Source organism: Aureobasidium namibiae (assembly GCF_000721765.1).
Source record: "Aureobasidium namibiae CBS 147.97 unplaced genomic scaffold scaffold_16, whole genome shotgun sequence".
Classification (NCBI taxonomy): Eukaryota; Fungi; Ascomycota; class Dothideomycetes; order Dothideales; family Saccotheciaceae; genus Aureobasidium; species Aureobasidium namibiae.
The window spans coordinates 125,422-151,222 of NW_013581193.1; the positions used below are offsets into that span (position 1 = coordinate 125,422).

The 25,801-nt window shown below is 50.8% G+C and overlaps 11 protein-coding genes across 11 annotated transcripts; 7 read left to right on the forward strand and 4 right to left on the reverse strand.

Annotated features, from left to right (window-relative positions):
- Positions 1–1,515: 1,515 nt before the first annotated feature.
- On the forward strand, positions 1,516–5,145 carry M436DRAFT_84458 (calcium permease family membrane transporter; the record flags this gene model as incomplete). The annotated part of the gene is made up of 3 exons (XM_013569226.1): positions 1,516–1,756; positions 1,816–4,979; positions 5,032–5,145. 3 exons carry the CDS (start codon positions 1,516–1,518, stop codon positions 5,143–5,145), a joined length of 3,519 nt encoding a protein of 1,172 aa, XP_013424680.1.
- A 380-nt stretch (positions 5,146–5,525) lies between these two features.
- On the forward strand, positions 5,526–6,095 carry M436DRAFT_66279 (uncharacterized protein; the record flags this gene model as incomplete). The annotated part of the gene is made up of 2 exons (XM_013569177.1): positions 5,526–5,670; positions 5,713–6,095. 2 exons carry the CDS (start codon positions 5,526–5,528, stop codon positions 6,093–6,095), a joined length of 528 nt encoding a protein of 175 aa, XP_013424631.1.
- A 1,405-nt stretch (positions 6,096–7,500) lies between these two features.
- Positions 7,501–8,051, forward strand: M436DRAFT_66280 (uncharacterized protein; the record flags this gene model as incomplete). Its single annotated transcript, XM_013569178.1, has 2 exons — positions 7,501–7,629; positions 7,695–8,051. 2 exons carry the CDS (start codon positions 7,501–7,503, stop codon positions 8,049–8,051), a joined length of 486 nt encoding a protein of 161 aa, XP_013424632.1.
- Positions 8,052–8,245: 194 nt separating this feature from the next.
- On the reverse strand, positions 8,246–9,340 carry M436DRAFT_53638 (uncharacterized protein; the record flags this gene model as incomplete). The annotated part of the gene is made up of 1 exon (XM_013569114.1): positions 8,246–9,340. The coding sequence occupies one exon, from the start codon at positions 9,338–9,340 to the stop codon at positions 8,246–8,248; it is 1,095 nt and encodes a 364-aa protein (XP_013424568.1).
- A 151-nt stretch (positions 9,341–9,491) lies between these two features.
- On the forward strand, positions 9,492–10,867 carry M436DRAFT_53560 (actin family protein; the record flags this gene model as incomplete). The annotated part of the gene is made up of 2 exons (XM_013569096.1): positions 9,492–10,618; positions 10,711–10,867. The coding sequence occupies 2 exons, from the start codon at positions 9,492–9,494 to the stop codon at positions 10,865–10,867; spliced, it is 1,284 nt and encodes a 427-aa protein (XP_013424550.1).
- Positions 10,868–11,875: 1,008 nt separating this feature from the next.
- Positions 11,876–16,366, reverse strand: M436DRAFT_53366 (uncharacterized protein; the record flags this gene model as incomplete). Its single annotated transcript, XM_013569065.1, has 5 exons — positions 11,876–13,470; positions 13,582–13,842; positions 13,894–14,583; positions 14,634–16,205; positions 16,258–16,366. The coding sequence occupies 5 exons, from the start codon at positions 16,364–16,366 to the stop codon at positions 11,876–11,878; spliced, it is 4,227 nt and encodes a 1,408-aa protein (XP_013424519.1).
- A 573-nt stretch (positions 16,367–16,939) lies between these two features.
- On the forward strand, positions 16,940–18,251 carry M436DRAFT_53613 (Metallo-hydrolase/oxidoreductase; the record flags this gene model as incomplete). Its single annotated transcript, XM_013569107.1, has 3 exons — positions 16,940–17,124; positions 17,179–18,071; positions 18,121–18,251. 3 exons carry the CDS (start codon positions 16,940–16,942, stop codon positions 18,249–18,251), a joined length of 1,209 nt encoding a protein of 402 aa, XP_013424561.1.
- Positions 18,252–19,091: 840 nt separating this feature from the next.
- M436DRAFT_66285 (uncharacterized protein) lies at positions 19,092–19,726 on the reverse strand (the record flags this gene model as incomplete). Its single annotated transcript, XM_013569179.1, has 2 exons — positions 19,092–19,438; positions 19,498–19,726. 2 exons carry the CDS (start codon positions 19,724–19,726, stop codon positions 19,092–19,094), a joined length of 576 nt encoding a protein of 191 aa, XP_013424633.1.
- A 771-nt stretch (positions 19,727–20,497) lies between these two features.
- M436DRAFT_53409 (uncharacterized protein) lies at positions 20,498–21,061 on the forward strand (the record flags this gene model as incomplete). The annotated part of the gene is given in 2 exon segments (XM_013569071.1): positions 20,498–20,841; positions 20,854–21,061. The coding sequence occupies 2 exon segments, from the start codon at positions 20,498–20,500 to the stop codon at positions 21,059–21,061; spliced, it is 552 nt and encodes a 183-aa protein (XP_013424525.1).
- Positions 21,062–21,817: 756 nt separating this feature from the next.
- On the reverse strand, positions 21,818–23,296 carry M436DRAFT_53355 (putative Ran exchange factor Prp20/Pim1; the record flags this gene model as incomplete). The annotated part of the gene is made up of 1 exon (XM_013569063.1): positions 21,818–23,296. The coding sequence occupies one exon, from the start codon at positions 23,294–23,296 to the stop codon at positions 21,818–21,820; it is 1,479 nt and encodes a 492-aa protein (XP_013424517.1).
- Positions 23,297–24,411: 1,115 nt separating this feature from the next.
- M436DRAFT_75212 (uncharacterized protein) lies at positions 24,412–25,673 on the forward strand (the record flags this gene model as incomplete). Its single annotated transcript, XM_013569227.1, has 6 exons — positions 24,412–24,488; positions 24,539–24,628; positions 24,716–24,858; positions 24,909–25,364; positions 25,421–25,566; positions 25,626–25,673. The coding sequence occupies 6 exons, from the start codon at positions 24,412–24,414 to the stop codon at positions 25,671–25,673; spliced, it is 960 nt and encodes a 319-aa protein (XP_013424681.1).
- Between the last annotated feature and the right edge of the window lie 128 nt (positions 25,674–25,801).

Below are 25,801 nucleotides of genomic sequence, written 5' to 3' on the forward strand. Positions count from 1 at the left end.
TGCCGTAGAGGTTTGTGTAGGATTCGAGCGAGCGATCGTGGTTGTAAGTGTGCGAGGCGAATCGCATGCCGTGTTACTATTCGTTCCATGGTTTTGTGTGTTTGTTGTCCGTGAGTACTGGGCACGAGGGCAAAGAGAAGGAAGATTGTTGTCTTGCCCGGTTGTGATCTACAACGACGTCATCGTCACTTCTCATGTTTTGGGTGTGACCCTGGCGTTGATCTCTATACCATTTTCCAAGGGTCCACATGTTGGCATTGGACGACGAGTTTTGAGTTCGAGATTTTGGTTGGCAGGATTGATCATATAGCTTTCGTCTGTGGATATTTGCTAGCGACTTAGGGCATGGCACGAGCCTGCGAATGGTAGTTGTGCAGAAATCCACCATTTTCAACAGATGTTGGCGGAATCTACAGAAAGCAGACAATATCACAACTCTCCGCAATCAATCACCACGTACAGAAGGAACTGTGCCATTTCTCAAGTGCCCGCGTGACTTATCTTTCCACATGGGACAGGAATGACACTCCTCTCGGGAGCCAATCCAAGCGCAGACGTTGGACCTGTGTAAGGTGTTGCTTGATGGCCGGTCATACATTGCCGCGACCAAGAAGAGTGGTTGAAGGACTCCTTGATTTCTTGGAAACGGATGTTCTGTGCTTCCAGCGGTGAAACCATCAGAGCTAGTTGCGACTGCTCTGAAGAAGGACAGCCTTTACGGCTAGACGGCGGTGAATGATCAAAGAACAAGATTTCAACCTGGCTGGCGGGCTTGTTGGCGATCGGAGTGCGGGCCGACAGTTGAAGGTACAGACCGAGCCTAGATAAGAGCGGGCCAACGTATGCCAGAGCGTAGAGGTGTGCGTATGCGGCAAGTACTTCGTACAAGGAGAGATGGTGAGTTGAAAAGGAGTTGGCTAGTCGCAGGGCAGAGGTGCAGGGCTGGGGGTGATGTTGTGGGGAAGGAGCGAGCGTCATTTCCAATTATCTTCTAGAGCCGCTCAAATGAGCTCGAAAAAGATCAAGAATATCTCGCAATGGTCACAAGAGACGGCAGTAGGTAAGAGAATGGACAGATAGTTGGTCGGTGTGTGGTTCAGTGACATGTTCTAATGGGAGGCCGAGTTTCAAGACTCGAGCTTTGACTTGATCAGAACCGAAGCAGCCGTTGGCGTTGGCGTTGTTGTGAGAAGCGGCAAATCAGGGATGGCGTGTTGTAGACCTTGATGCATGGTCAGTGTAAATAGCCATGAGATGGCCGCCTTTTGGTCTCTGCAGTTTATAACGACCTGCGCGTGCATTTAAAGTCCTGGTGTCGCGTGAGTAGCGAATTCAGTCATCGACAACAAGTCATCTGGTAGCGAGTGACCCAGCCAGCTTCCATACAGCTAGCGTGGTTGAGTTGAGCCTCGTAATCAACAAGCCGGAACAATCAAGATTGCTTTTGATGCGCAACTGAGCACCTCTCAGCAGCAGCGCTCTACGCGCTATCCTCAATAACATACGACAGGAACCATGGCACCCAAGGACGAGCAGCATTCGTCGCAGGAATCCAACTGGGGAGAGACATCCCAAAGCTCCCTCACCGCCATGCACGCATCAACACAGAGCCTACGAGAAAGCAGCGCCGCCAACTCTCACCGCCCGCCGTCACGCGCCGAATCTGTCGTCGCACCCGACGACTCTCGCCCTCAGACTTACAACCCAAACACCAAGCCCGATGCTAACAAGAAGAAATCCGGTCCCCTGAACTATGGTACGACACTACTATATCTGGCTGCCTGCCGATTGTGCATCCAGTACTAACACTCCCAGGATCCATGGCTTCTCACACACGGCCGTCCCTGAACTCGTCTCAAACCTCGTCCCGTGCAACCCCAAAGAAGCCCCCGCTCGGCAAGCGCACTACATCAACCGGTCCCAAGCGTGGTCAGGAATTCTCGGTCGACGATGACGCCGATGAGGTGAACCAAGACAAGGCTTCATCGTCATCTTCCAGCCACGCTCTGAAGCCCAAGCCTTCTACGCTCCGCAGACGACCCACAGCCCAAGTGCCACAGCTTCCGAGGGTTGAATCAGACGAACGAGAGGACGACTCACCCTCCAGGCCCGAGACGGCCGACGCAAACAGACAGGCCGATTCTGACGACACCGAGATCACGTTACGCCCAGAAGAAGAGGAGGAAGATTCGTACTCCGCCAAAGATCGCGACGAGGACGATGAAGATAACGAAGATGACGACGATGATGATGCTGACTTGAGTGATGCCGAGAGCTTCACGCTGAAGGACAGGCAAGAGGCTATCAACGAGACACATCCTTTCGGTATTCGTATCTGGAAGCCTGCTCTGTACAAGAAGAGCCGGTCCGTCCAGGTCACGGCCGAAGGAGACATTCACCAGACCCCTGGCCACCACGTCAGCTTTGGATTGTTGTTCTTCAACGTTCTTTGGACTCTCGTGTTCGGCTGGTGGCTTGCTTTACTATGCGCTGTCGGAGCTCTTGTTTGCTTTGCGCTTCGCTTCACCCCTGGCTGCCAAGATTATGGTTATGTCCTATGGCAACTTGCTGGTTACATCTTCTACCCCTTCGGAAAGTATGTCATGCTTGAGCATGACGAAGCCTATATGGACGAAGATTCTGGCGAGGGCCGCAGTATTTCCGAGTACGAGAGATGGCAAACTGGTGATCTGGAGGAGGGTCGTCTTTTCTTTGGCCCAACAGACATCAATCGCTCGCTGATTGGCCGTAGAAGAGACAGTGTCGAGACTACACCCGATGAGACTGACAGCTTGCTTGGTCGTCCGGGCAGACGCTCCAGTGGAGACAAGCAAGAGTCGAAGTCGAGACTCTTTGGACGTGGAAAGTGGACTGTCGGGAGAATCATCTTCTTCACAGTCTTCTGGGGCTTCATCACCCCTTCACTCTGGCTCATCTCAGCTCTTTGTTGGTTCCTCGTCTTCACAATTCCCATGGGCAAGGTCACGCTCCTCTTGCATCACCACTTGAGAAGGCACCCACTGGCTCTGTCATTCCACTCGGATACCCATGATGCAAGCCGTGGAGCAAACGAAACCCCTTCGAGCGTTCTCCTTTGCACGTACCGTGCTGTCGGCAGCAGATACTGGAAGTACACCATTGATGGCACCAACATCTTCCTCATCAACTTGTTAAGCATGGTCGCCTTTGCCATCTTTGACTTCTACATCTTGAGAGAGTATCTGGAAATCGAAAGTGCCATTACTTCGTCCGGTTTCATCTTCATCCTAGGATTATTCTCCATCATTCCTCTGGCTTACTTCATCGGTCAAGCTGTTGCTTCTATCTCTGCACAATCATCCATGGGTGTGGGTGCTACTATCAACGCCTTTTTCTCCACCGTCGTTGAGGTCTTCTTGTACTGTGTAGCTCTCAACCAAGGCAAAGCACAGCTGGTCGAAGGAAGTATCATCGGTAGTATTTTTGCTGGTATCCTATTCCTTCCTGGCATATCGATGTGCTTTGGTGCCATCAAGCGCAAGACTCAACGCTTCAATGTCAGATCCGCTGGTGTCACCTCGACAATGTTGCTCTTCGCCGTCATTGGCTCTTTCAGTCCCACTCTCTTCTACCAGAATTATGGGAGTCATGAATTGGTCTGTCATCAGTGCGTCGGCGTTGACCACAAAGGCGACAGAGATTGCAGACGTTGTTACTTCAACCAGGTCCCCGCCCTCAATGACCGCTTCTTTCTTGAAGCAGTCCGCCCTTACATCTGGTTCGCCGCTTTCTTCCTATTCTTGTCGTATGTCATCGGTCTCCTTTTCACCTTGCGCACCCACGCAGCAGTCATCTGGAACAACGAACTCGACGAAAAGAAGTTGGACAAGATGGAGCATCAGGCACTACACATTGAGGCTAGACATGGCAGCATTCCCGACACTATTGTTGTCAACCCTCATGCACATCTGAGCCGCAACAGCACTGTTGGCACAATCGGTACTCTGTCGCGCGGAAACATTCAAGAATCACAGCTATACAAGCGCATCCTCGGTCAATCGCTCAAGCAGGCTGGCTTTGGCAGTACCGCACATAGCGAGCAGCACTCCCCTGACAAGACTACGGCTCCCTCTCTCGGCGGCTCGACCTACCTTGTACCTCCCAAGGCCAGCGAAGAAGACGGCGATAAGATCCAGCAACGCAAATTGCGTATTCCTGGACTGTCCGCAGAGGATAACACTGCTCTGGTACGTCAAGTCGCAGAAATGGCAGCAACTGCAGCGACCGTAGCAGCTCGCGACGCGACTCACGCTCCTCGCAAGGCGTCGCAGATGGCAAGAACCAGTGCTGGCAGTGTGAAGCACAAGGGTTCCATGTCCTCGATGAACCGTTCGGCTGCAGCTACCAAAAGTAGTGCCACACCTGACGACGCTGGGGAAGTCCATGGAGAAGTTCATGAGGCTCCAGCTCACGAGTCAGGTGGTCACGATGCACCCAACTGGAGCAGAACAAAAAGTGCGGTCATTTTGCTAACTGCTACCCTCGCCTACGCCGTGATTGCTGAGATCTTGGTCGACACTGTCGACAGTGTTCTCGAACACATCGACATTGATGAGAAATTCCTCGGCATCACTCTCTTCGCTCTCGTACCAAACACCACCGAATTCCTAAACGCCATCTCCTTTGCCATGAATGGCAACATTGCATTGTCGATGGAAATTGGTTCTGCCTACGCCCTCCAAGTTATGCTTTTACAAGTACCGGCATTGGTTCTCTACTCTGGTGTCTGGGCACAGTGGATGGAACCCGGGGATGTTGCTGCCCATACTTTCAACTTGATCTTCCCTCAGTGGGATATGGTGACCATTGTGCTCAGTGTCTTTTTGATGGGCTGGGTTATCGGTGAAGGCAAGAGTAACTACTTCAAAGGATCTATTTTGATTCTTGCTTACCTCACCATTATTATCGGGTTCTGGTTCTCGAGCTGGAGTAGCGATAAGGTATGTTTGCTGTCTCTTCCATCATCTTTGCTTGGGGCTAACTATTCTGCAGGATGGCATCAACGGCCTCATGAGCATTAACCGCTTCGACACCCTTGCTTTACCGTCAGGCATCCAGACCTTCAACACCATTGGCCAGTCCACGCGCGGACAGGCTTTCGGTTGAAAGCTCTCACACTCTCCCCAATCCACATCACTCTTACTGTAATAATGTTTAAAGGACAGATTTGATGCATCGTGCTCGGCGTTTGTCGTTTATACTAGTTTGGATACCAATTGAGTTTTTTTTGTTTTTGCTATCAGCCCTGAGTTTTGGTGCATTGCTGTTATGCGAAGGGGGTGATATAGTTTATATACAGAGAGCTATAAAGATTTTCAGGTAACGAACCACGACTTTTGAGTGTTTGTAGAGACGAACCCTGCGAGCCCATGCCATCCAAGCAGACTGCTATGACAGAATGATCCGACTTTCCGTCTTGCCTCGGCAAGAGCCTTCCCTACAGACCATGACCATTTGTCACTTTCACTGACCAAAAGGCAGGCAAAATGGCAAGCAACAGAGACAATCGGTTGCAAGCGAATGGCAGTAAACGGCACTCGAAGAACGCACAGCGTGTATATCACTGTCTTGCAGCGAATTGCAAACGCTTCCAATCGTCTGCGGTACCTATCAGGCTAGATGACTCGAGTGGTAAAAAACCAGTAGATCACTGTAGACTAAATGACCCATTAGGATTCCTCGACTCAAGGGTTCTGGCGGTCTTGCTAATCTTTTACTCTGGACTACAGATCCTCAGAGACCGCCGCCGATGCTCTGGAAAGAGATTGAGATCAACTGCTTGCTACTCGACACTACAAGCATCACCACGAGTCAAGTGTTTGTCTCAATCGATAGACTGGAGGACTGGCCCCATCTCCAAGTTTGCCCATCTCATCCATTGGTCCTTGGAACACCGGACTCTCATCCGTACTCGACCGTGGACAAGATCCACTTCTTCGCCGTTGGATAACGAAGAAAAGAGTCATGGCAATGACGGACTACAAGCCCGTGGAAAGACTACAGAAAGCTTTGGCAATTTGGTTGTTTTGTTTGGCGAATCAGCACTCGAGGACTGACTACTACTGCTTGCGAGGGCGTCAAAGGAAATGGCAATGCAACGACGTTGAGCCTTGAAAGTCTGCCACGAGAAGAGACAAATGATTTGCCGGACTGGACCTCGCCCCGGACCCTTGTTTTCCTTCGCTGAGGCAAGTGCGAGAAAACAAGTCCCGCGAAATACAATACTCCCAGAACAGGCGAGTAGGCAACGGTAGAAGACGTGTTGTTCCATTATTCCGTTTCCAGAACTTATTGCTTTAGTACCATTGCTGGAAGGAGTCTCCCCAGAGTACCAATTTAAAGTAATCCTCTCGATGGAGTAGGCGATATAAATTAATCTTGGACGGCAAGATAAATTGCTGTTGCTCATCCGGGCCGGTCCATTGGTCAGGGGATTGCGATCCGAAAGCGACCGGACCTAAGCTTGCGGATATGCGAGTAGTGAAGAGTAGATCATGGTCCCAGACGAGTGAAAAATGCAGTAAAAAGTAGATCGATGGTGACTTGACATGTTCAATGTAGAGTTAGTGATTGTCAGGAGTTGTTTGAATCTTCGCTTCAGAAGTGCCTAGACTCTAAATCCACTTGGTTTGTCAATCATATGTTTTCGCAAGAAAGACTGGCCGTACCGGCCGAGTGAACAGAGCCCAGGGTGAGTGAGGAAAGCATAGTCGTTCTTTCCTACTGGAGCTAGATGTCGACTCTATCCAAGGCTCTTGGTCTTGCCCAAAGCATCTAAGATTAAGCAATGATCCAGATGCATTCGGTCTCCAATGTTCAACGGCGATTTTTGCATCGAAGAAGGATCAAGCCTTGAGGAAGCTTTACTGATTAGATTGCTAAGCAAGAGATACATATGAAGAATAGGCACAGCAAGACGAAAGCAGAGTCACTTGTCATGCACATCGCATGCAAGGTACAGCGACTCTGGGATAGCCACAGCCGGGGAAGGCGCAACCAGGCCATGGCGTTTGAAGCTAGTCAAAGGTAAAATGCTGCGACTCATGGGTTTTGTTAAACTTCGTTTCAGAAGACGGTGGCCGCCGTCCTAAAATCCATACAACAACCAGAAAGAGAAATGGTGCACCTGCTTCCGACCAAAGGTGGAGTAATGCATTAGTGTTTTGGAAAGGCTCGAGCCTCAACTAAAAGCATGGCTAAAAACGAGGAGCAGCAGAAAGGCACAGACGCGGGAGTGGATCGTTGGTAGGTTGAGCAAGTGTTGATGGTTGCACGACATTTTGAAGCATATAACTACCTTACTGCATGCTCTCTTGTCGTTTCTGACATCTTCATTTCCATCTCGACTTTCAAACATTCCACTCTCTTTCACGACAGCCAATCCAACTTTTGACACCACACTCTCTTGACCTTTTTCTTTTTTGATACCCACAACAAACAACCACACAAACACCACACACCATGCAGCTCCGCGTCTACACCTCCCTGGCCATCTTCGCCGCCACCGCCATGGCCGCCTCCTCCACCACTTCTGCCGCTGCCTCTGCCTCCACCGCCGTCGACCTCACCGCCGGAGTGCCCCAATGCGGCGTACGTTCTTTTGCCCTCTTGCCTCCCCCTTCCAAACCCTCCCCAACTGACCCTCCCCTTCACAGATTGCCTGCGTGACCAACGCCGTCGGCAGCTCCGGCTGCGCAGCCACCGACCCCGTCTGCCTCTGCACCACCGGCTCAAAGGCCTTCCTCGCAGCCGGCACAACCTGCCTGCTCCAGAACTCTGATTGCTCGGCTACCGATCTCCAGACCATCCAGACTATTGCCAAGCAGCGCTGTGGTGCTCTGTTGGCTGCAAACGGCGATGTTGCTGCTGCCAATGCTAATTCGTCGGGTGCTGCCACTGCTGCTTCGTCGAGCAGTACTAGTGGCAAGGCTGCTGCTGCTACTGGTGCTGCTGTGCAGTTTGGTGCTAGCATCATGGCTGTTGGTGCTGGCGTTTTGGCTTTCGTCATCTAAAGTGGTGGGAGTTGAGTGTAGATGGAGGGAAAAGTGGAAACGATACAGTGGTTTCTGGTCCGTGTATAGAGACGGCCTCTTTCTTTTTTGACGAATACCCAAAGGAAGGGTCGTAGCATCATTTTATCATTCTGAGGCAGCGAGGACTTGCATTTTTCGGTGGCATAATATCATTTTTTTTGCTTTCTCTTCTCTTATTTGACGACGGCAGTCCACTTTGTGACCCAAGCAGTAAACTCATCATCTTTCCCATTCCAATCCGTCTTTAGCAGATCAGCCGCCGAACAAGCATTCTCAACACAAGTGGCCAGTATAGCATCGACTTGCTGCGCATCAAGCTCATAAAACGCATTTGCCAGATCATCGACAGACTCTGGCAATTCCTTGAGCAGATGCATGAGTTTGTCTAGCGTAAGGATATTTATTTTCTTGGAAGCGATTTCTGGAGTAAACGTCTTCAAGCGTCGTTTTGTGATTGCGGCGTAGAGGAATTGTATCTTTTTTAGCTTGTCGGCAGAGGTTTGGAGGCGTTGTTTGAGGTCTGGACGGTTCTTTGGGAGGGAGTTTGCGGCGGAGAAGATGTCGTCGAATTCGTCTTGGTCGTCTCGGGAGTGTTGGGGGGAGCTGGTGGTCGAATGTGCATCGTCGTCGTCGTTGTCGTTGTCGTCTTCTGAGTCGTCGTCGTCTTCGTCATGGTCCCCGTCGCCTTCTTCCCACTCTTTGAGTTCTTGGATGGCGTCGTTGATGGTGTCTCGTAGTTCCTGAGCCTTGAGGACAGCCAAACCAGCAATTCCAGTCTTTTCCAATTGAATCAGAGCATCGCAGGCATCCCACAAGACACCAGTCGAAGCAAGAGTATCCTTGGAGTGGTTGGACGAGTCTTCCTCCCTAGCAACATCGAGGACTTCGTCGAGGAACGAGAGCATCTCCCTCATGACCGCACGGACTTTGGCAACAACATGGTGGTGCAGAAAGACACCCCAGATGTCGGGACGGCAGAGTTCGACGGCGGACATCATGGCGGTAAGACATGTTTGAGTGGCATCTCGGAGGACAGTGATGACGGCAGAAGGAGTGAAGGGCTTGTTGATGAGGAGGAGAGCGAGTTTCGTAGTATGAGCCTTGAGCAAGGTGGCACTGTCGCGAAGAAGATGCAGTGGGTTTGGTGGATTGGGCGGGAGCTGGGTTGACGAGCCGGTGGAAGCGTTTGGAGCGAGGGAGGCGAGGTATTGAGCGACCAGAGTACGCTGCGTGTTGGTAAAGTCTATGAGAGTCTGTGAGGCGGCCATAGCTGCAGTGTGTGGTGATGTGTGAGGAATGCGACAGGTTCAAATAATTTCCTGAAGCACATCGCCAAGATCCATGACATGTTCAGCTTCCGTCTCGCTTTCCAGGCCCTTCAGTTCCAAGAGGTCAAGGATGCATGAAGACTCTCTCTAAATGTCGCGAACCCTCGTCGTCGACGTCGGCGCATGGTCTCTCAAAGCTGGATACTCCTCAGACAACAGCAATGCCGACTGTCACGTCGCTCCCAACTGCCTGGCCAAATCGCGCGACAACAAGACATATGTGGGCTCCCAACTATCGCAATGCACCGACTACGGTGACATGACCTTTCGCCGTCCCGTCCAAAAGGGTTATATCGTCAACTGGCCTGCTCAAGTCGCCGTCTTGGACAACGAACTCGACCACCTGCAATGCGACACGACAGACACCAATCTCATCATCACCGAGCAACCAAATGCACCCTTGCAACTCACCCAGAACCTGCACCAGATGCTGTTCGAACACTTCGATTTCGCCGCCGTCTACCGCTCCACTGGTTCCTCTTTGAATGCCTACAACGACACTCGCTCTCTGTTCGGCGATCCAGCTGCCACAGACCCCTCAGCCATCAACCCAGCCGATGCCCTCCTCGTCGTCGACAGCGGACACAGCCACACCACCATCACCCCTCTGATCCACGGCCGCCCCATCCACCCCGCCGTCCGCCGTCTCGACATCGGCGGCAAACACCTGAACAACTATCTCGCCGAACTAATCTCCTTGCGTCATTTCTCCCTCATCGACGAACCACACATTGTCTCTCAGATAAAGGAAGACGCCTGTTACCTATCCACAAACTTCTCGTCAGATCTGGAAGCAGCAAAGGATAAAGATCCGAGTATTGTTGTCGACTACGTACTTCCAGACTATGAACGCTATAATCGTGGTTTCATTCGCCCTCACGATGCATCTCATAAAGCAAAATTGGAGCGTTTGGGCGTACGACAAGCAGATGATGCCATGAATGCTCGCGAAGAAGTCTTTCCACTGGCAAATGAACGTTTTGTGGTTCCCGAAATGCTGTTTACGCCTTCGGATATCGCTATGCCGCAATCTGGAATAGCAGACACTATACTGCAAAGTCTACAATGTTTGCCTGAATTGCTGTGGCAGCCTATGCTGGCCAACATCCTGTTGGTGGGTGGCAACACTTTGATACCCAATTTTGTCGAAAGAGTGGAAACAGGAGTAAGGATGTTGGCGCCCGAGGAAATGATTGTCCGGGTAAGGAGAGCTAAAGAGTAAGTTCATATTCTTCTTTCTCCTCCATTCCCTCCTGCTCCCCTATTGTCCCGCGTCACGGAAATGACATGTACTGACAGCAAGTCATCAGCCCCATAACCTCAACATGGCAAGGAGGCTGTCGAATGGCAACCGACAAAGACCTTCTCAAGAACGTTCTAATCTCTAGACAAGAATACCAAGAACACGGTCCCAATTGGGTGTTACGACAATTCGCCACCAGACGACCTACCAATGCTAAAGAATAGAGCCGCCAAACGCAGAAAAAGAAAGAACACCTTTGAATAGGGGCAAAAGAGAAACGAAAAAAAGACATCATCCTTGTTCCGTGCTCGAATGTATGATATGCGTCTGTCTGAAGTAAACGTCTGCTCGTGACTTGCTTGCTTTGCTTTGAAAAAAGAACACACTCTGCTTCAATGACAATGTTGCTTGTTCGAGTATGAAATTATGAAACAAGATTTTACGTATCAGTCGAGATGTCAGAAGCAAACAACTGCATCATACGCGACTTTTGTCGTCAAGCAACGAGATCTCTGCCGCAAGATGCACTGTCGGCTCTATCTTGTGAGGTCGAAGGGATCAGATACGTGCCCGCCTCTTCGCACATGCCATGTCCTCGGCAGAAGGCTAGGAGCAGAGAGTGGCATGCGGGGTTTCGCTGGCGTCGACGGTGTCGGCGGTGTCAGCAGTGTCTCCAGTGGCGTCAATGGTGTCGTCGGCAGTGTCAGACTCCTCGTCACCTTCCTCGTCACCTTCCTCGTCGACGTCGCTGTGGCATTCGTCATCAAGTTCGGGGTCAGTGGACTTCGATGACAGAAGAAATGCTGCGACTTCATCCTCTCCAGAGAATACCTTATGCGATATGTTTGCAGAGACGGTCATCACAGCAGTTCTTGTCGATGTTTTGACCTTCGACGACTTGCGCGGATCATAACATGTCGGTATGGAAAGGGGCGACACGGTCGACGTTGCATGCGCTAGCGCTCTCTGTTCAGCAGCGATAGAGAAAGTTGCGATGGTACAAGACCACAAGCTCCATCTAGGTCCTAGGAAGAAGGCGTGGCTCTATGGGAGATAGTGAGGTATGGGGACGCTCCTCGTGATATGTTTATCATGTTCAATATAAGGGTGGAAGCACTGTCCAAATTGCCATCTAGGTTGGATGTCAGCAGGTGTTTGCTATTATTGTGCTCTGGGTAAACGCAAAAAATCCAAGTGCAGTATACACAATGTCATACCTACGGAAAACAATATCACTCCCACCACCTCTCGTCCAACTCCTCCAAAAAGTCCAATTTAACACCAAAGAAACTCTTCCACACATCAACTTCCAACCTCCACGGCCTCGTCGTGAGCGCAAAATACGCGATCGTCGAATAGTTTCTACACATCTCTCTGTTCTTTCCCACCACCAACACTTTGTCTCCTTTGAGGAAAACCTTGCCTTGGATTTTGTCTTCATACTCGTTGAGACGAAGACGCAACGCATGATGGATACTCCATTCACTGAATGGCATGTCTTTGGGAACGAACTTCCATTCCCAGGTGCGACCAATGTCATCGGCGAAGGATGTACCATCACGGTTGTCGTAGCCAAGCATCAAGGGCCAGAAGTGTGGTGCGGACCAGATGCGCATGAACGAGAAATAGGCGTCTGGGTTGTTTGCTGCGTACTCGCGTGCAGAATTCAGCAGAGGTTTGACCTTGAGTGGGTCTTGCATTGGTTGACGGGGCTTCATGTCTTGGGCGTCCTCGCGGAAGTCAAAGTAGAGTTCTGGCTTGCCTGGTCGAGCGGGCTCAGAGAGTACGACGGCGCAGCCTGAGTAGGCGGGTTGGTAACGAGGTGCTAGGAGGCCGTGGCGGTAGAGATGGGCTATGGTGGGTCTGGTGATGTATTTCCAGTCTTGAGGGTACTTTTCGGACGCCCAGAGATATGCTCCTTGGCCGGATTTCATCACCTCGTGGCGGACATTGTCCCAGTCCTTCCATTGATCGGCTGGTCGAGTGCGGTTCGAGTGCGAGGAGCGAACATCAGGGACCATCTTTGCACGAGCCTCCTGGTCAAAGAGCTTGGAGTCGTCCCATGGCTTTCCTTCCGCAGAGGCAAAGAAGGGGTTGTTTCCCTGGAAGAAGCAAGTCATCATGGCGTTGGCGTAAGTCATGTCGCGCTTGATCCTGCGATGCACTCCAGGGTCAACGCCGAGCATCAGCATAAGCATGAACTGACGCTCTAGCATATTCGGTGCCCAAGGACCTTTGACGCCCTTGGCGAAGAAGTCGACATAGGCTTTCATGATCTTCTGCATCTCTGCATACTTCTCTTGAGCTCCAGGCTCCAGATCAGCCTTATGCCAAGCTTCTTTGAAACTGCTTGCTCTAGTCCTGTCGATGAAGAGCTCCCATTGTTCTTTCATGTCCTCAATCTCTTCTGCTGAGCTCATGTCATTGGGAGGCATCCTGGGTCCATGAAGGGCAGCAGCAGCGGCTTTGTTCTGTCGAATGGTAGACAATTCCGGGTCCTCCCACAGCTCGAGGGCCATAACCATATCGCGCCAACGAGGCTCTCTTTCGTTGTGGTCATCGACCCAGCGGCCGCGGATAGTAACACCGGCTGCTTCGGAGAGTTCTTCAATAACACCTTCAGCATACTCCTCGTCAGATTCCCAATCGCTGCCATCGTCCTCACCTTCATCGACCTCTTGATACTCGGTATCGCTGAGCTCTTCATCGGTATCGAGATCGTTGATCCAGCGATTGAGATCTAGACCGTGGTGCTCAAAGTTGTGCATCTTACCGGTTTGACTCGCGAGCACACCTTCTTCACCACCATTGTCATCGGCATCAGCATCTGCCAACATTAGCTCGTGGCCCGAGTTTGCTGGTGTTATATCGGCAGCCTTCTTTGCCACTACGATGATCTTGCTAGCCGCTTCAGGTATCTCCTCGTCAGTCCACAGACTGCGATCCCAGGGGAAGAGGACTTGGTCTTCCAACATGTCTTCTTGTTTGTAAAGCAGTTGAGGTGGTGCCTCCTCTCTGTGGCTGCCATCGGAGCCTCTCGAGAAGTACCTCATCCTTGTACTGTCGCTGTGGATCCAGTCCCAGATGCTCTTGCCTTTGCCGACTTCATCTGGACGAAGATCTCTTGCACGAGAGAGGTGTTCATCGCGAGTGAGTGTGCGCAAGACATGCTCGGCGGGCTTGTAGAAGTCCTTGGGATCTGTTGTAGTGATTAGCATGGTAGTTCGTATAAGAAGTTGATAAGCCATACCTCTGAAGCGTAAAGCTCTGATCAAAAGCTCTTGGATCGAGTTGTACAAGGAAGTGTAATGTTCACCACTCTCAATATCCCAGACTACGATATCGTAGTAGTCCTTGAAGCCAAGGTGCCATTGACGGGAGCGATCGACCGTGTCCCAGAACTCCTCATCAATCTCCTTGACGATTTGCCATTCGGATCGACTTGCTCGTCCAACACCAGACTTGGTTCTGATGAGCCATTTGTGTTCATCAGGTGGCTCGACAATGACATTACCAGTTCGACCATCACGGACCATGATCGCCATCTTGTACGACTCCATAACAGCGTACTGGATCCAACGTCTGGTGACTGGGTCGTTACGCTTCATGTGAGCACATACAAAGTTTCGAGTCTCAATAGCATGATGAGTACGACGCTGCCCGTGAGCCCTGGATCCCGTCTGATGGTGTTGTGTCATATGATGCGCTTTATCCATTTGATAGTAAGGAATGAAGCCGACTTGAAGTAGCTGCTCATGCGTCATGCTTCTGATCCAAGACGACCACTGCGCAGCGGGGAAGTAGTGGTTACAGGTGAGAATGTTAAGCTCAAAGAATTCATCCCAACTTCGAGCTAAGCTTACTGCTTGGAACAGGGAACAGTCTTTGGCGATGATCGAGAACTGCAGCCATCCACCTCTGGACATGGCTTTTTCGCTAGCTGTGAAATGATCAGAACTGCTTCGTAGATATGGTTCAGTAGACACTTACGATAGTTGTAGATGAATCTACCGCAGACCTTAACACGAATCTTCTTGATACGATACTGTTGCTGATCGTCAACATCACCGAAGTCAACGAAGGTTGTAGAGTCCATGTTGTCCTGCATAGTTTGTTCTCGCTTTTCCTTGAGCTCCTTCTCACGCTTAGTCTTCACGTTCTTGACAGGATACATAGGTCTTGATGTGAACTTTGTACGTCCAGCAGGCACTTCAGTGCTTGCAGCAGGGGTGGAATCATCGTCTTCGGGCTCATCGTCTTCACGGCCGAGATCGGCACACGCGTCACGAAGTTGCTGCAGTCCCGGCTGCTCCATCTTCAGACACAAGTCTCTCAATTCTGCGTTAGTCACGGAAGAGTCGGTGAGGAACTCTTCAACATTCTCAGCTCGCAAGGCCGCCGGCAGCAGACTGGCGTAACCAAGCAACAGTCGACAAAACAGCAACTGCTTGATGTCTGGAATTTGTTGCATGAGAGTGTTGATCTCGTCGTCAGCAAGAGGAAATGTCTTGTCCGTGAGAAATTGCGTCTTGGTAGGGTCTTCGGGATCAAAAGTTTGCAGCACGCCATTCATCGTTTGACCTTCGCGCAGGCGGGTACGAACTTCTTCTGGTGTTTCGATGTGAACTTCGCCAGGCTTCACCATGCCGGATTCCGATGTTCTGATGGCCAAGGTCAAGGCCGAGGCTGATTTGTCTTCCAATGCCTTTGCCTTCTGGCGTGCTTTCTTCCTGGCATTCTTTGACTTGTTCGGATCCACGAGTGCTTGCGAGATTTTGGGTTCCTCGGCGGGAGACTGCTCGAGAGCAGCTTCGAAGGTCTCATTCTCCTTGTCGGAGCGCGAGGCACCTGAGGTGGCAGCTTCCGGAGATGATGGTTCATCCGATGACACGGTGACGGGCTCAGCAAGCCACAAGAAGCGTCGAATGAGGTCGATATAACTTCCGCGTTCGTCCTCGACAACATCTTCGATTGGATCCCATTCTTCACCGCCTTCTCCTTCGGCTGTAAGGTCGGCTTCAAACTTGTTTCGTTCTTCCCAGACCTTGTCGAGGTACTCTGCTTGTCTCTTGTTGTTCTCTTTCTGTCTCAGCTTTTCCAAACGAGCAGATACGTCTTTCCAGTGACGCCTGAACAGGGCAGCCTCTTGCTTGATCTTCTTCTTTTCGGCGTCGCGTTCCTTCTCCTCATTATCCTCGAGGTTACGGACCCAGCCGAACCATTGTTGCTGCTTGTACAAAACCTCGGCGGTTCGTCTTTCGAGCCGTTCGAGGGCGCGACCAGTATTGTGCTTCTCGCTGATGAGATGGTCCAGGTAGTGTTGGTGGCCATAGTCGAGCTCGAGAGCGTAGAATCGTGAGTGATGGAGTTTGCGGGCACGGATACAGCGATCGAGCAAGCCGTTCTGCTTGAAGAGGAAGGCGTGCAGGGTCTTGAGAGTTTCCTCATTATCTATGCCGTCAAAGGTGACCTTGTGAAGTTGACGGTCGGAAAGGTAGGAGGGGGGATCTTTCTGCAAAGCATCTAATTGGGCACCTCTGCGCTTGTAACCCTTGTACAAACCTACACGTGTCAACCCGTGCGTTGAACTCTACAAAAGTCGTCCGGTGCTTACTGTAGACCTGTCTCGCGTGGAAGGAGCAGAACAGGCCATTAACGTTGGTAGCTTCCTCACTGCATCGACGTTCATCCGACACGTACAAAGCCTGGCACTGAGGCGCCATGGCGACGAACACCTCTGCTTATTACGACCACGTGTCCCAGATTGCGCATACGCGCGACACTTTGCGATTCCACTGTTGAAGATGGGATGTGTTGGAGATGAAGCTATGGTACGTCTCTGGTCTACACGAGAGTCGCGCGCCTCCGCTTTTCACATGAAGGCCGGCCCACCTGTCCGAAGTGCTTGGTCTTGCTGACCTCCAAGATCGCCTTGACCATTGTCGACAAAACTTACAATATCTTGAATCGAACCACCTGATGAGCTGTTCTCGAGCGCAGCCACTATGTTCCTAATATCCGCTTGTCTTAGCAGACATTCACAATCACATTGTAAAAACAATGGATAGGTACCGAGTCAAGCCGCCGAAAGCCACCCTCCGGAGTTAAGGTTTGTACTTTTCTTTGGGCCGGAGCTGGCGGATCGCATTCCTACATTGCAGCCTTGCTGTATATTATATATCGAGGCAGGTGGCCTGCTGCTTGGTGTGATGCTTTCCGCTCAGCGACTGTGCAATCCTTCAATTGCCCCCAAGATTGTCAAGCATCAACAAAGACTGTTCCATAGCAGCGGCAGAATGTCGTCGTCAGCAACTTCGTCGGCTTTGTACGCGACTGTCTCGTCGTCTTCACGAGCCACTGGTGCTGTGCCCAAGGACACTGACAGACTGCGCCATCACATCAAAAATGGCAAGGGCTTCATCAATCCTTGGGATTCCTACGTCGATAGAACAGCCTCACAGATCATCTCGGCTTTAATCTGGTAGACCTGCCCACCTTGTCATCGCATCATACATTGCTGACCACCACCGTCCAGGCGGAAATTCTCAGGCAAATCAAAAACGCCCGACACGACCCCTCCTACCGTCAATGTGCAAAAACCAGAGTTCCTGCCCACACGCGAGACCAAGACGTTACGAGCAACATGGCTGGGACACGCCTGTTATTACGTCGAGTTTCCTAGCGGCCTGAGAGTTCTGTTCGATCCCGTCTTCGAGCCGAGATGCAGTCCTTTTAGCTTCATGGGCCCAAAGCGATATACGCCATGCCCCGTCGACGTTGCCGATATTCCCATCATTGATGCTGTCGTCATCTCTCACAGTCACTACGACCATTTATCATATCCTACCATCCTCAAGATTAAAGAGAAGCACCCGAACGTTCATTTTTGGGCTCCATTGGGCAACAAGAAATGGTTCACAAAGTGCGGTATCGACAACATGACCGAGCTGGATTGGTGGGAGTCGAGAGACTTCACTCTTTCGGCGAACAAAAAAGATGCTGAAACTTCACATAACGAGACCAGCTCTACCGTAAATGCAGGAGGTGCTGAAGATATCAAGGCTGTCATTGGCTGCTTGCCTTGTCAACACACCAGTGCTCGTACTCCATTCGACAAATCGCATACTCTATGGGGCTCTTGGAGCGTAGAGAGTGGTGGCAAGAAGATCTGGTTCGGAGGAGACACAGGCTACCGCTCTGTTCCTGACCTTCCAGAAGAAGAGAACGACTACGATGAGAAGTACACTTATCCGACTTGCCCAGCCTTCAAGGAGATTGGCGAACTCAGAGGACCTTTCGATTTGGGCTTGATTCCCATCGGAGCATACGACCCACGCTTTATCATGTCTCCTATGCACGCCAATCCTTTTGACAGTGTCAACATTTTCATTGACACACAGTGCAAGAAAGCGCTCGGAATTCACTGGGGTAAGTGTTGTAGATGTGGTCTCATGAACAAGCTTGCTGACAATCACAGGTACCTGGGTGCTCACAGAAGAGGATGTTCTCGAGCCTCCGAGAGTACTCAAAGAAGCCATGGCATGGAAAAACCTACCGGAAACAGGTGTCTTTGACACTTGCGACATTGGCGAGAGCCGTGAATACTGATTGGACGCACTTCTTCGCAGACATACATCATGCTCATCCTCGTTCTCGTTCGTTGTAAGAATACATACTGGATTATAGACTGACCGACCGGGCTCACTAGACCTTATCACATTTCTGACCCAAACACCAGTGATATATTCCTCGCGCAACATGTACAAGTTCTCGCAGATTCTGGTCGCAAATTCACTGTTAGCCGTTCCGGTATGTCGTGGCTGATGAAGCCCCTGATTATCCAAACTCCCTCATGCGATTTAGCTTCCCGCAATGACCCACCATCCATACCAACCATCATATACGACTCACTTTCCATCCCTCCCAAACCAAAAAGAAAGCCGTGGTGGTGCAGTGGTCAGCACACCCGATCCTGGTATCCTACGTTCTCTGATGTCGCTCGTTTACCTAAGGTCCCTAATACACTCTCTCGTGGATCGGGAGGTCGTAAGTTCGAATCCTACTCACGGTGCTTGTTTTTCCTTTTTTGTCTGCATTTATGTATAATGTCTTTTTTTCTTCTTTCTTTATGCTCATATCTGCTTGCATGTTCGACATGTTTTTTTCTTTCTCTTTTTCCGACACTAAGATATCCTTTTGACTTCTCCACGCCATCGTCGCTGCATCTTCCATATCACTATGCCAACGATCAGATCGGACTTCTGTGGACGGCAAGCATCATTCTGTGGAACGGTATATTGTGAGATTCTCCTATATTCTTCTTTTTCATCAAAACGAACGACAAAAGAAAATATCTGAATGAGAGACTAAACATGGAGGCAATACACCTCGAATTACACATTACAATGCCATTCCCCTTGCTCATCACCCCAGATCTCATGAACACTCCTAAAGGCCAGCAAACATCATACCCAAAACACCCATCCCCATGACCATTGAGCCCAGCGCAAAGCTCTTTGCACCAGCACCAGTACTAGGGGTAACCGTAGGTGTGGCAGGAGGAGTGTAATCTCCAGTTGTGGCAGTGTAATTGATCATTGCACTACCAGTACCCATGGAAGGTGCAGTAGTCACAGGCGAAGGGTCAGTAGTGATGGCAGCGGTAGCCGCGACAGAAGAGACGGAAGATGCGGCTGCCGCAGCAGAGGTAGCGGCTTCAGAGGCTGAGGATGCGGCAGCGGCTGCCGGGGCGGCTGTAGCTTGAGGACAGATCTGGGAGGTTACTGCGAGAGCCTCTGTTGAAATTGTGTCAGTGGGGTGTGTCTTTGTTGGTGATGCGCAAGTGAGAACTTACTGGCTAGATCAGCTTCACTGCATTGAGCCTTGACGGCGGTTTGGAGGTCAGAGATGAGCTTTGCGTTTCCGCAGATACAGGCTGAGTCTGTGATTTGGCAGCCCGAGCCCGAGATGCCAGAGACCAAGGGGCCGGTTGCGCAAGAAGGGATCTCAGCGATAATGCTGGCGTCGATCTGGGCATATGCCACTGCGACGAGGCCGGCGAAAAGGAAGTTTGATGAACGCATGGCTGTGAGCTATGTTTTGCCCTGGTCTTACAAGAAAGCAGGGTGTGTTTCGAAAAGAGATTTTCTGTGTTTGGTGGAAGGACAGAGATAAGCCTAAGGAGTGGTATGAAGGAAACTGAGTTACGCTTTGCTCGCCTCTTCCCTTTTCAATCTCTGTTTTTGTTTCTATTGTTGCCTTTTGCCTCCACCTCTTTGACCCAGGTATTCGGTATTCATGCATACCTCTGCATGTTTGTTTTCATCGGTGGCTAATCTTGGCTCTCCTCTACTCTATCATGACATCCTGAAACGCAAGGAATGTAGACTTCAAGCTACGTAAGCCATTGCAAAAGTTGCTACTGCAACCGGTATGTGTAGAGCGGCAGAATCTCCAGGCCTCCAGAAGGACAAAGGAATGTGAAGAGACCCGCCACCTCCGCAGCTCTTCTGGGGAACAACGTCAGTGGTGGTAGCTTGGGTCGAGGTGGTTTCTTTGTCTCAGCGCCCGCTTTCGTCAAAGACACGGCATAACACGGCTTGTAGATTGTGTTCATACCCTCTGTTCGGCCCGTATGATAGCATCGATAGCGGGATGAGCAAAGAGAAGACGAGCCGCAGGTTGGTTTCGGATAAGTTTACTATCTGATGATGACATTGGAAGCAGATGCTGTCGAAGGTAGAAAAGTGGTGAAAGAGGAGAGCCAGTCAAAACTCAAGGGCCTCTACGTCCTGATTCTCTTCCCTTGTCTCTAGCTTTGCTTTTCGTTCTGTACTAGCAAAAACTCCTCAAGCATGGTTCCCTTCCTGTACCCACGCAAAGGCAAACCTCATCCTCAACACCATCTGCCTCACTCCCACGCCTTCTCACACTCGAGACCTCACAAACGTCACTCTCACCCTAGAGAACCAGACACAGAAACTTCTGAGGCTCACTCGAGATCGGCAGACTTGGAAGCCTACACAGCAAAACTCCACCGCTGGACCCTCTGCCAACTCCACACCTCCTTCCCCGTAGTCCCTCACACCCTCTCCCGCCACAGCTCTCTACACACCACATTTGTCTCCACACCAACGATCGTCTCTCCCCTATATCCCACAAACTCTTCATTGTACAACTGCAGTATCAGGACACCAAAGTGAACCCCAAGATTGGATGGTGCAGAAGATGAAGAAGAGATACTGGGTGATATAGGCACTACACCTTGCAATACGCCCAAGAACAGAGGATTAAGGAGGAGAAGTACAGTCGTTGCTGCAAAGGGAGGGAAGGTTAAGGAAGAAATCGCTGATGAGGGGGAGGGGCAGGCGAGGTTGCGACCGGTGGAGCTGAGGAGGAGTCTGAGTTGTGCTGGATGATGTTGTTTAGAATTGTGTTTTCGCTGACGTATAAGCGGTGATTGGAGCGTCATGTTGATCTTCTGAAACAATGCAAAAAGGTTTGAATGTTATATATCTCTTTATTACATGCCTTCGCTACAGTTACATCTACATATCAATACGCTGTAGTGTCTGAGGTGCAGCTGCCGAGTTCATCATGAGGAGTTGTTATCAACCCTACCTTCACTTATCAACATCACTTCATTTCACTTGACCAAATTCCTGCTCAGAACAGAGAAACCGGTGCTGTGGCTCACACGTCGCGCACCAAACACTCGATGGAAAAAAAATTACAAAGTCTAGCGTAAATAGAATCCAGGGGTTGTGAGTTCAACTGTCAGCCTTGGTTGGTCGCGATCATGACTGATTTTCCCCCAAGCTGATACAGCTCGGTTTTTTTTGGCCTGGCCGGTTGGTTGGTGTGCGTAGTTGTCTCTTTTTGCGGATGTGATGTTACTAGCATGTAGTGTGTTGTTGTTGTGGTTGTTGTTGTTGCCCGGAACTTTTGCATCGCTTGAGAAGAGCAAGGGGAGAGTAGTGACAAGATCAGGAGCACGTGAAGACTGTATAGCAATAGCAAATGCTCGTTTATTGCATGTCCTGCAGGTCTTTTCCATTTATGGTAGAACCGATTCCAATCGATCGCTTCGCATCTTGCATCGCCAAAGAAAAAAAAGCACATATTGACATGAGTCCCGTCACGATCCGCACCATCCCCAATGTTTACCGTGCCTCTCAAGCGCTGCCGTTTGTGGCGGGCTGAGCAGGTGCAGTCAGGATGCTGAACTGACCACCGCCAGCGGCATAGTTGAGCATCTTGCCACGGGTAGCGGTGTTATCAATCTTGGTGGCGACCAGAACATCCTCGTCTGTACCTTGACCGGTCTGGTAATTGGAGGAGAAACCCCATGAGTAGGCATGACCTTCCTCGGTGATGGCGAATGACTGGTCTGATGCAGCGGTTGCAAAGGTGACCTTGCCCTGGATGCTCTTGACAACAGTGGGGTTCTTGAGAATACGGGGGTTGCCACGCTCGTCCTTGATCAAAGAATCCTCTGGCAGATCCGCCGTGGCGATACCACACTGGCCGCCATCTAGGCGACCCCAGACAAGACATTCACCAGCACCAGTCACGGCAATGCTGTGGTGGCCACCGCCCTTGATGCAGCTGACTTGTCTACCAGAAAGAGTCTCAATAATCTCGGGCTTGAGAACAACAGCATCGTCCTGCCCAGCGTTGTCCGGCACACCAGTCTCGCCGAAGTTGTTGAGACCCCAAGCCCAGACACGATCCTTGTTGTCGATGGCGAAGCTGTGGTAGTCACCGCACTGGATGTATTTGATGGCCTTCTTGGGAAGTCCAAACTCTCTAGGTACGAGACCTTGAGTCTTTGTGCGCTCAACAACACGACGGCCAAGCTGGTTTTGCTGGCCTGAGCCCCAGGCGAAGACGGCACCATTTGCGTCGAGTGCAAGGACGTGGTTGGCACCACAGCTGACGTGCTTGATCTTCTTGAGGCCGGGAATGAGTATGGGAGTGCGCTGGACGAGAACATCTGCGGTGAAGCCGAAAATACCCTCGTTGCTTCTGAAAGTACCCCAACCCCAGACTTGGCCGTCGTCAGTCAGAGCGAATGATGTCGAGTCACCAGCAGCGACCTGGACGAAGACAGTGTCCTCGGGGAAGACGTCGGATGAAATGGCGGTGGGTGTTGCTTCCTTGGGGTTCATGCCCGAATCAGCATCATCGTCGTCAGAGTCTGAATCCTCCTCATCCTCAACATCGCGAAGACCACCCTCCCACGTTGTGTCTCTTCCAAGAGCGCCCTGATCGTTGACGCCCCAAGTGAGGATCTTGTTGTCGTGAGTCAAAGCCATGGCGTGCATACCTCCAGCGACGATTTGTACAACACCGACCGAGTCAGCAGCCAAGTTGGCATTGAGGCGCGGGCGCTTGACGTCAATTGCCTTCTTGGACGTTCCGAGACCCAACTCGCCAGACGATCCCTCTCCGCAAACAAAGACATCCAGACGTTGGGTGGGAGGTTCGTTGATGACAGGGCCCTTAGGGGCAACCTTGGCCTTCTTTGTAGCGGCCGGCTCAGGTGTGGCGGTGGCCTTGCGCTTTCGGGAAGCCAGGGTTGTTTTTGCTGCAGCAGGAGCTTCTTCAGACTTCTTTGGGCGGCCGGGCTTTCTCTTGGGGGCTTCTGCCATTGTTTTAGCCTGTCGGTCGATCGAGACTTGTCGTACGTGGTGCAACGCACCCTCTTCTGACTTTGCGGCCTTGACGGCTGCCTTTGGTCTGCCACGTCCTCTGCCTGTTGTTGTGGTGGGTTTGGTCTCGGGCTCGGTCTCGTTCTTAGCTGTGACCTTTGCCTTTGTGTTGGCAGCTGCGCGTGTTGTTGTCTTTTTGGTAGGCGCGTCGGCTTCGACGTCCTTGGTCTTCTTGATATATTTTACGCCGGCCACTATAAAGCATCAGTAAAACGCGTCTTTTCCAATCTTTTGCGTGAAGGAATGGGTCCGACAGGTGTGAGGAATGAGTGTGCGATTTTCGGGGTAGGAACATACTATCTTGACTGTTTTAAGCGATTATGTTGTTCTGAAGTGGTTTGCGACCGTGATTGATGAGTTCGCAGAATGAGAAAATGGACAAGGTTGTTGTAATGGAAGTCGAGGGAAAAACTTGATGATGAAGCGCGTCTCTCAAGTCCACAAGTTCCTGAAATCGCGAGCATTTGGGCCAAGCTTGCTTCGGCCGCCAACTCCCGAGAGTCTCTTGCATCTGTTTTCGCTCCTTCCTCAGACATCTTTCGCTCTTTCCCAGACAACAACACAACTTATCTACTGAAACCTAGTTACTACACGCGACTATCCTGCTTTTCAGCTTGCAATTACTTCGTCACTCGGATTGACACCCGCCTCCCTGCTGCGAGTCCGCTGAAAAGATGTGCAGCTGAAAGCTTGATTGCGTCAACCAACATCACTGCAGCACGATCGTGCAGTCGTGCATTCAAGAGGGTAACGGGTACGCTCACAGCCGCCTGTCTTCTGCGGTGACAGCCTCACGTCTCGAGTACGTCCTGACGTTCGCCGGTTCGATCTCAACTGGAGGTGGACAGGACCTGCCATGCCGTGATACAATACAGCTCTCTGCATGGGTTGCTGCTTTCCCCGCCTTGTCGTCGGTTCCTCGGTTGCCGATCCTTCTATATATCCATCACATATCATTAACAAGTAGGTCTCGTTCAGTGCACAACATTTTCATACCTTCTCGCTTTGCGTATCTCTACTCTACATTCTTATACCGTGCCTCCAATTGATCCAACATGTCCGTGAAGTCTGTACCTACATTCGACGAGCTACCTGTGGACAAGAAGGGACCTTTCTTGAATGCTTGGGGCTTGTGAGCATGAACTATTATCACCCATAACTTGACCATACTAAGTTTCGCAGATATGGAGATGATGACCAGCTAGGCTTCTTGAATCGTCTCACTGATGAACTGGTCAAAGACGCAGCCCAAGAGATACAATCTGGCACCAGGTAATCACACGGACCCTCGTTCAGCGCCACCAGCCAAAGCATATTACAATGATACAATTTGTCCTCGTCTCTGATAAGTAATCACAGAATATCTCTGAACTGGCCCATGGACGCACAGAACGATATACCGTTCTTCGGCCGACAAGTCTTCCACAAGCATGTCTATCAGAAGCCACCTCGTGTCGTTAATGACGACGTCTGGACGTTCAACACGCAAAGCAGCAGTCAATGTACACTACCTCGCAAATTGGAACATTGAGTCAAGCACTAAAGTATATAGGGGACGGCCTCAGACACTTTGCATATCAAAAGGAGGCAAAATTTTACAACGGAGTAACTCTAGACGATATTCACAGCGACAACTCCACCATCAACGGCATCGGAGCCTGGAGCGAAAAAGGCATCATCGGTCGCGGTATCCTCCTCGACTATGAAGCATGGCGAGAAGAACACAATCACCCTCTCAAGGACGCATTCAAATCAGGAGCCATAACACTATCTGAGCTGAAAGCAGTTGCCGAGTGGGAAGGTGTGGAGATCAAGTTTGGCGATATTCTCATCATTCGCTCAGGGTATATGGCTCAATATTACAAACGCTCGCATGATGAGTTGGAAGCTCTGAGCAAAATCTTGCCGCCTACATTCTTGGGTGTGGAACAGAGTGAGGAGGTATTGCGTTGGATTTGGGACAACTTTTCTGCGGTCGCTGGAGATCAACCATCTTTTGAATGCTGGCGTATGTTTCTAATCTCCTTGGGGCATCCCTTTTATCTTTTGCTAACATCTGCACAGCGTCGTCTCAACCTTACATGCTTCACGAAGTCCTGCTAGCAGGCTGGGGCTGTCCTATCGGCGAACTCTTCGACCTCGAAGCTTTGTCTGTTCAGTGCAAGAAAAGCAAGCGGTACAGCTTTTTCATCGCGAGCGAACCTTGCAACGTAAGTCTTCCTACTCTGGATGGGAACGAGGGACGAAAACACTGACAAATAATACAAAGGTCCCGGGTGGTGTCGCAAGTCCACCAAACATCATCGCGATCCAGTAATGCATTCTCTACCAATGCCATATCTACGACAATCCTTCCTCACAACCACTTTCCATTTCAGTTTTCCTAGATTCTATTCACTACACAATCGAAAAGAGAAAGAAATCCGCCAAATCTTTTCGTTCATT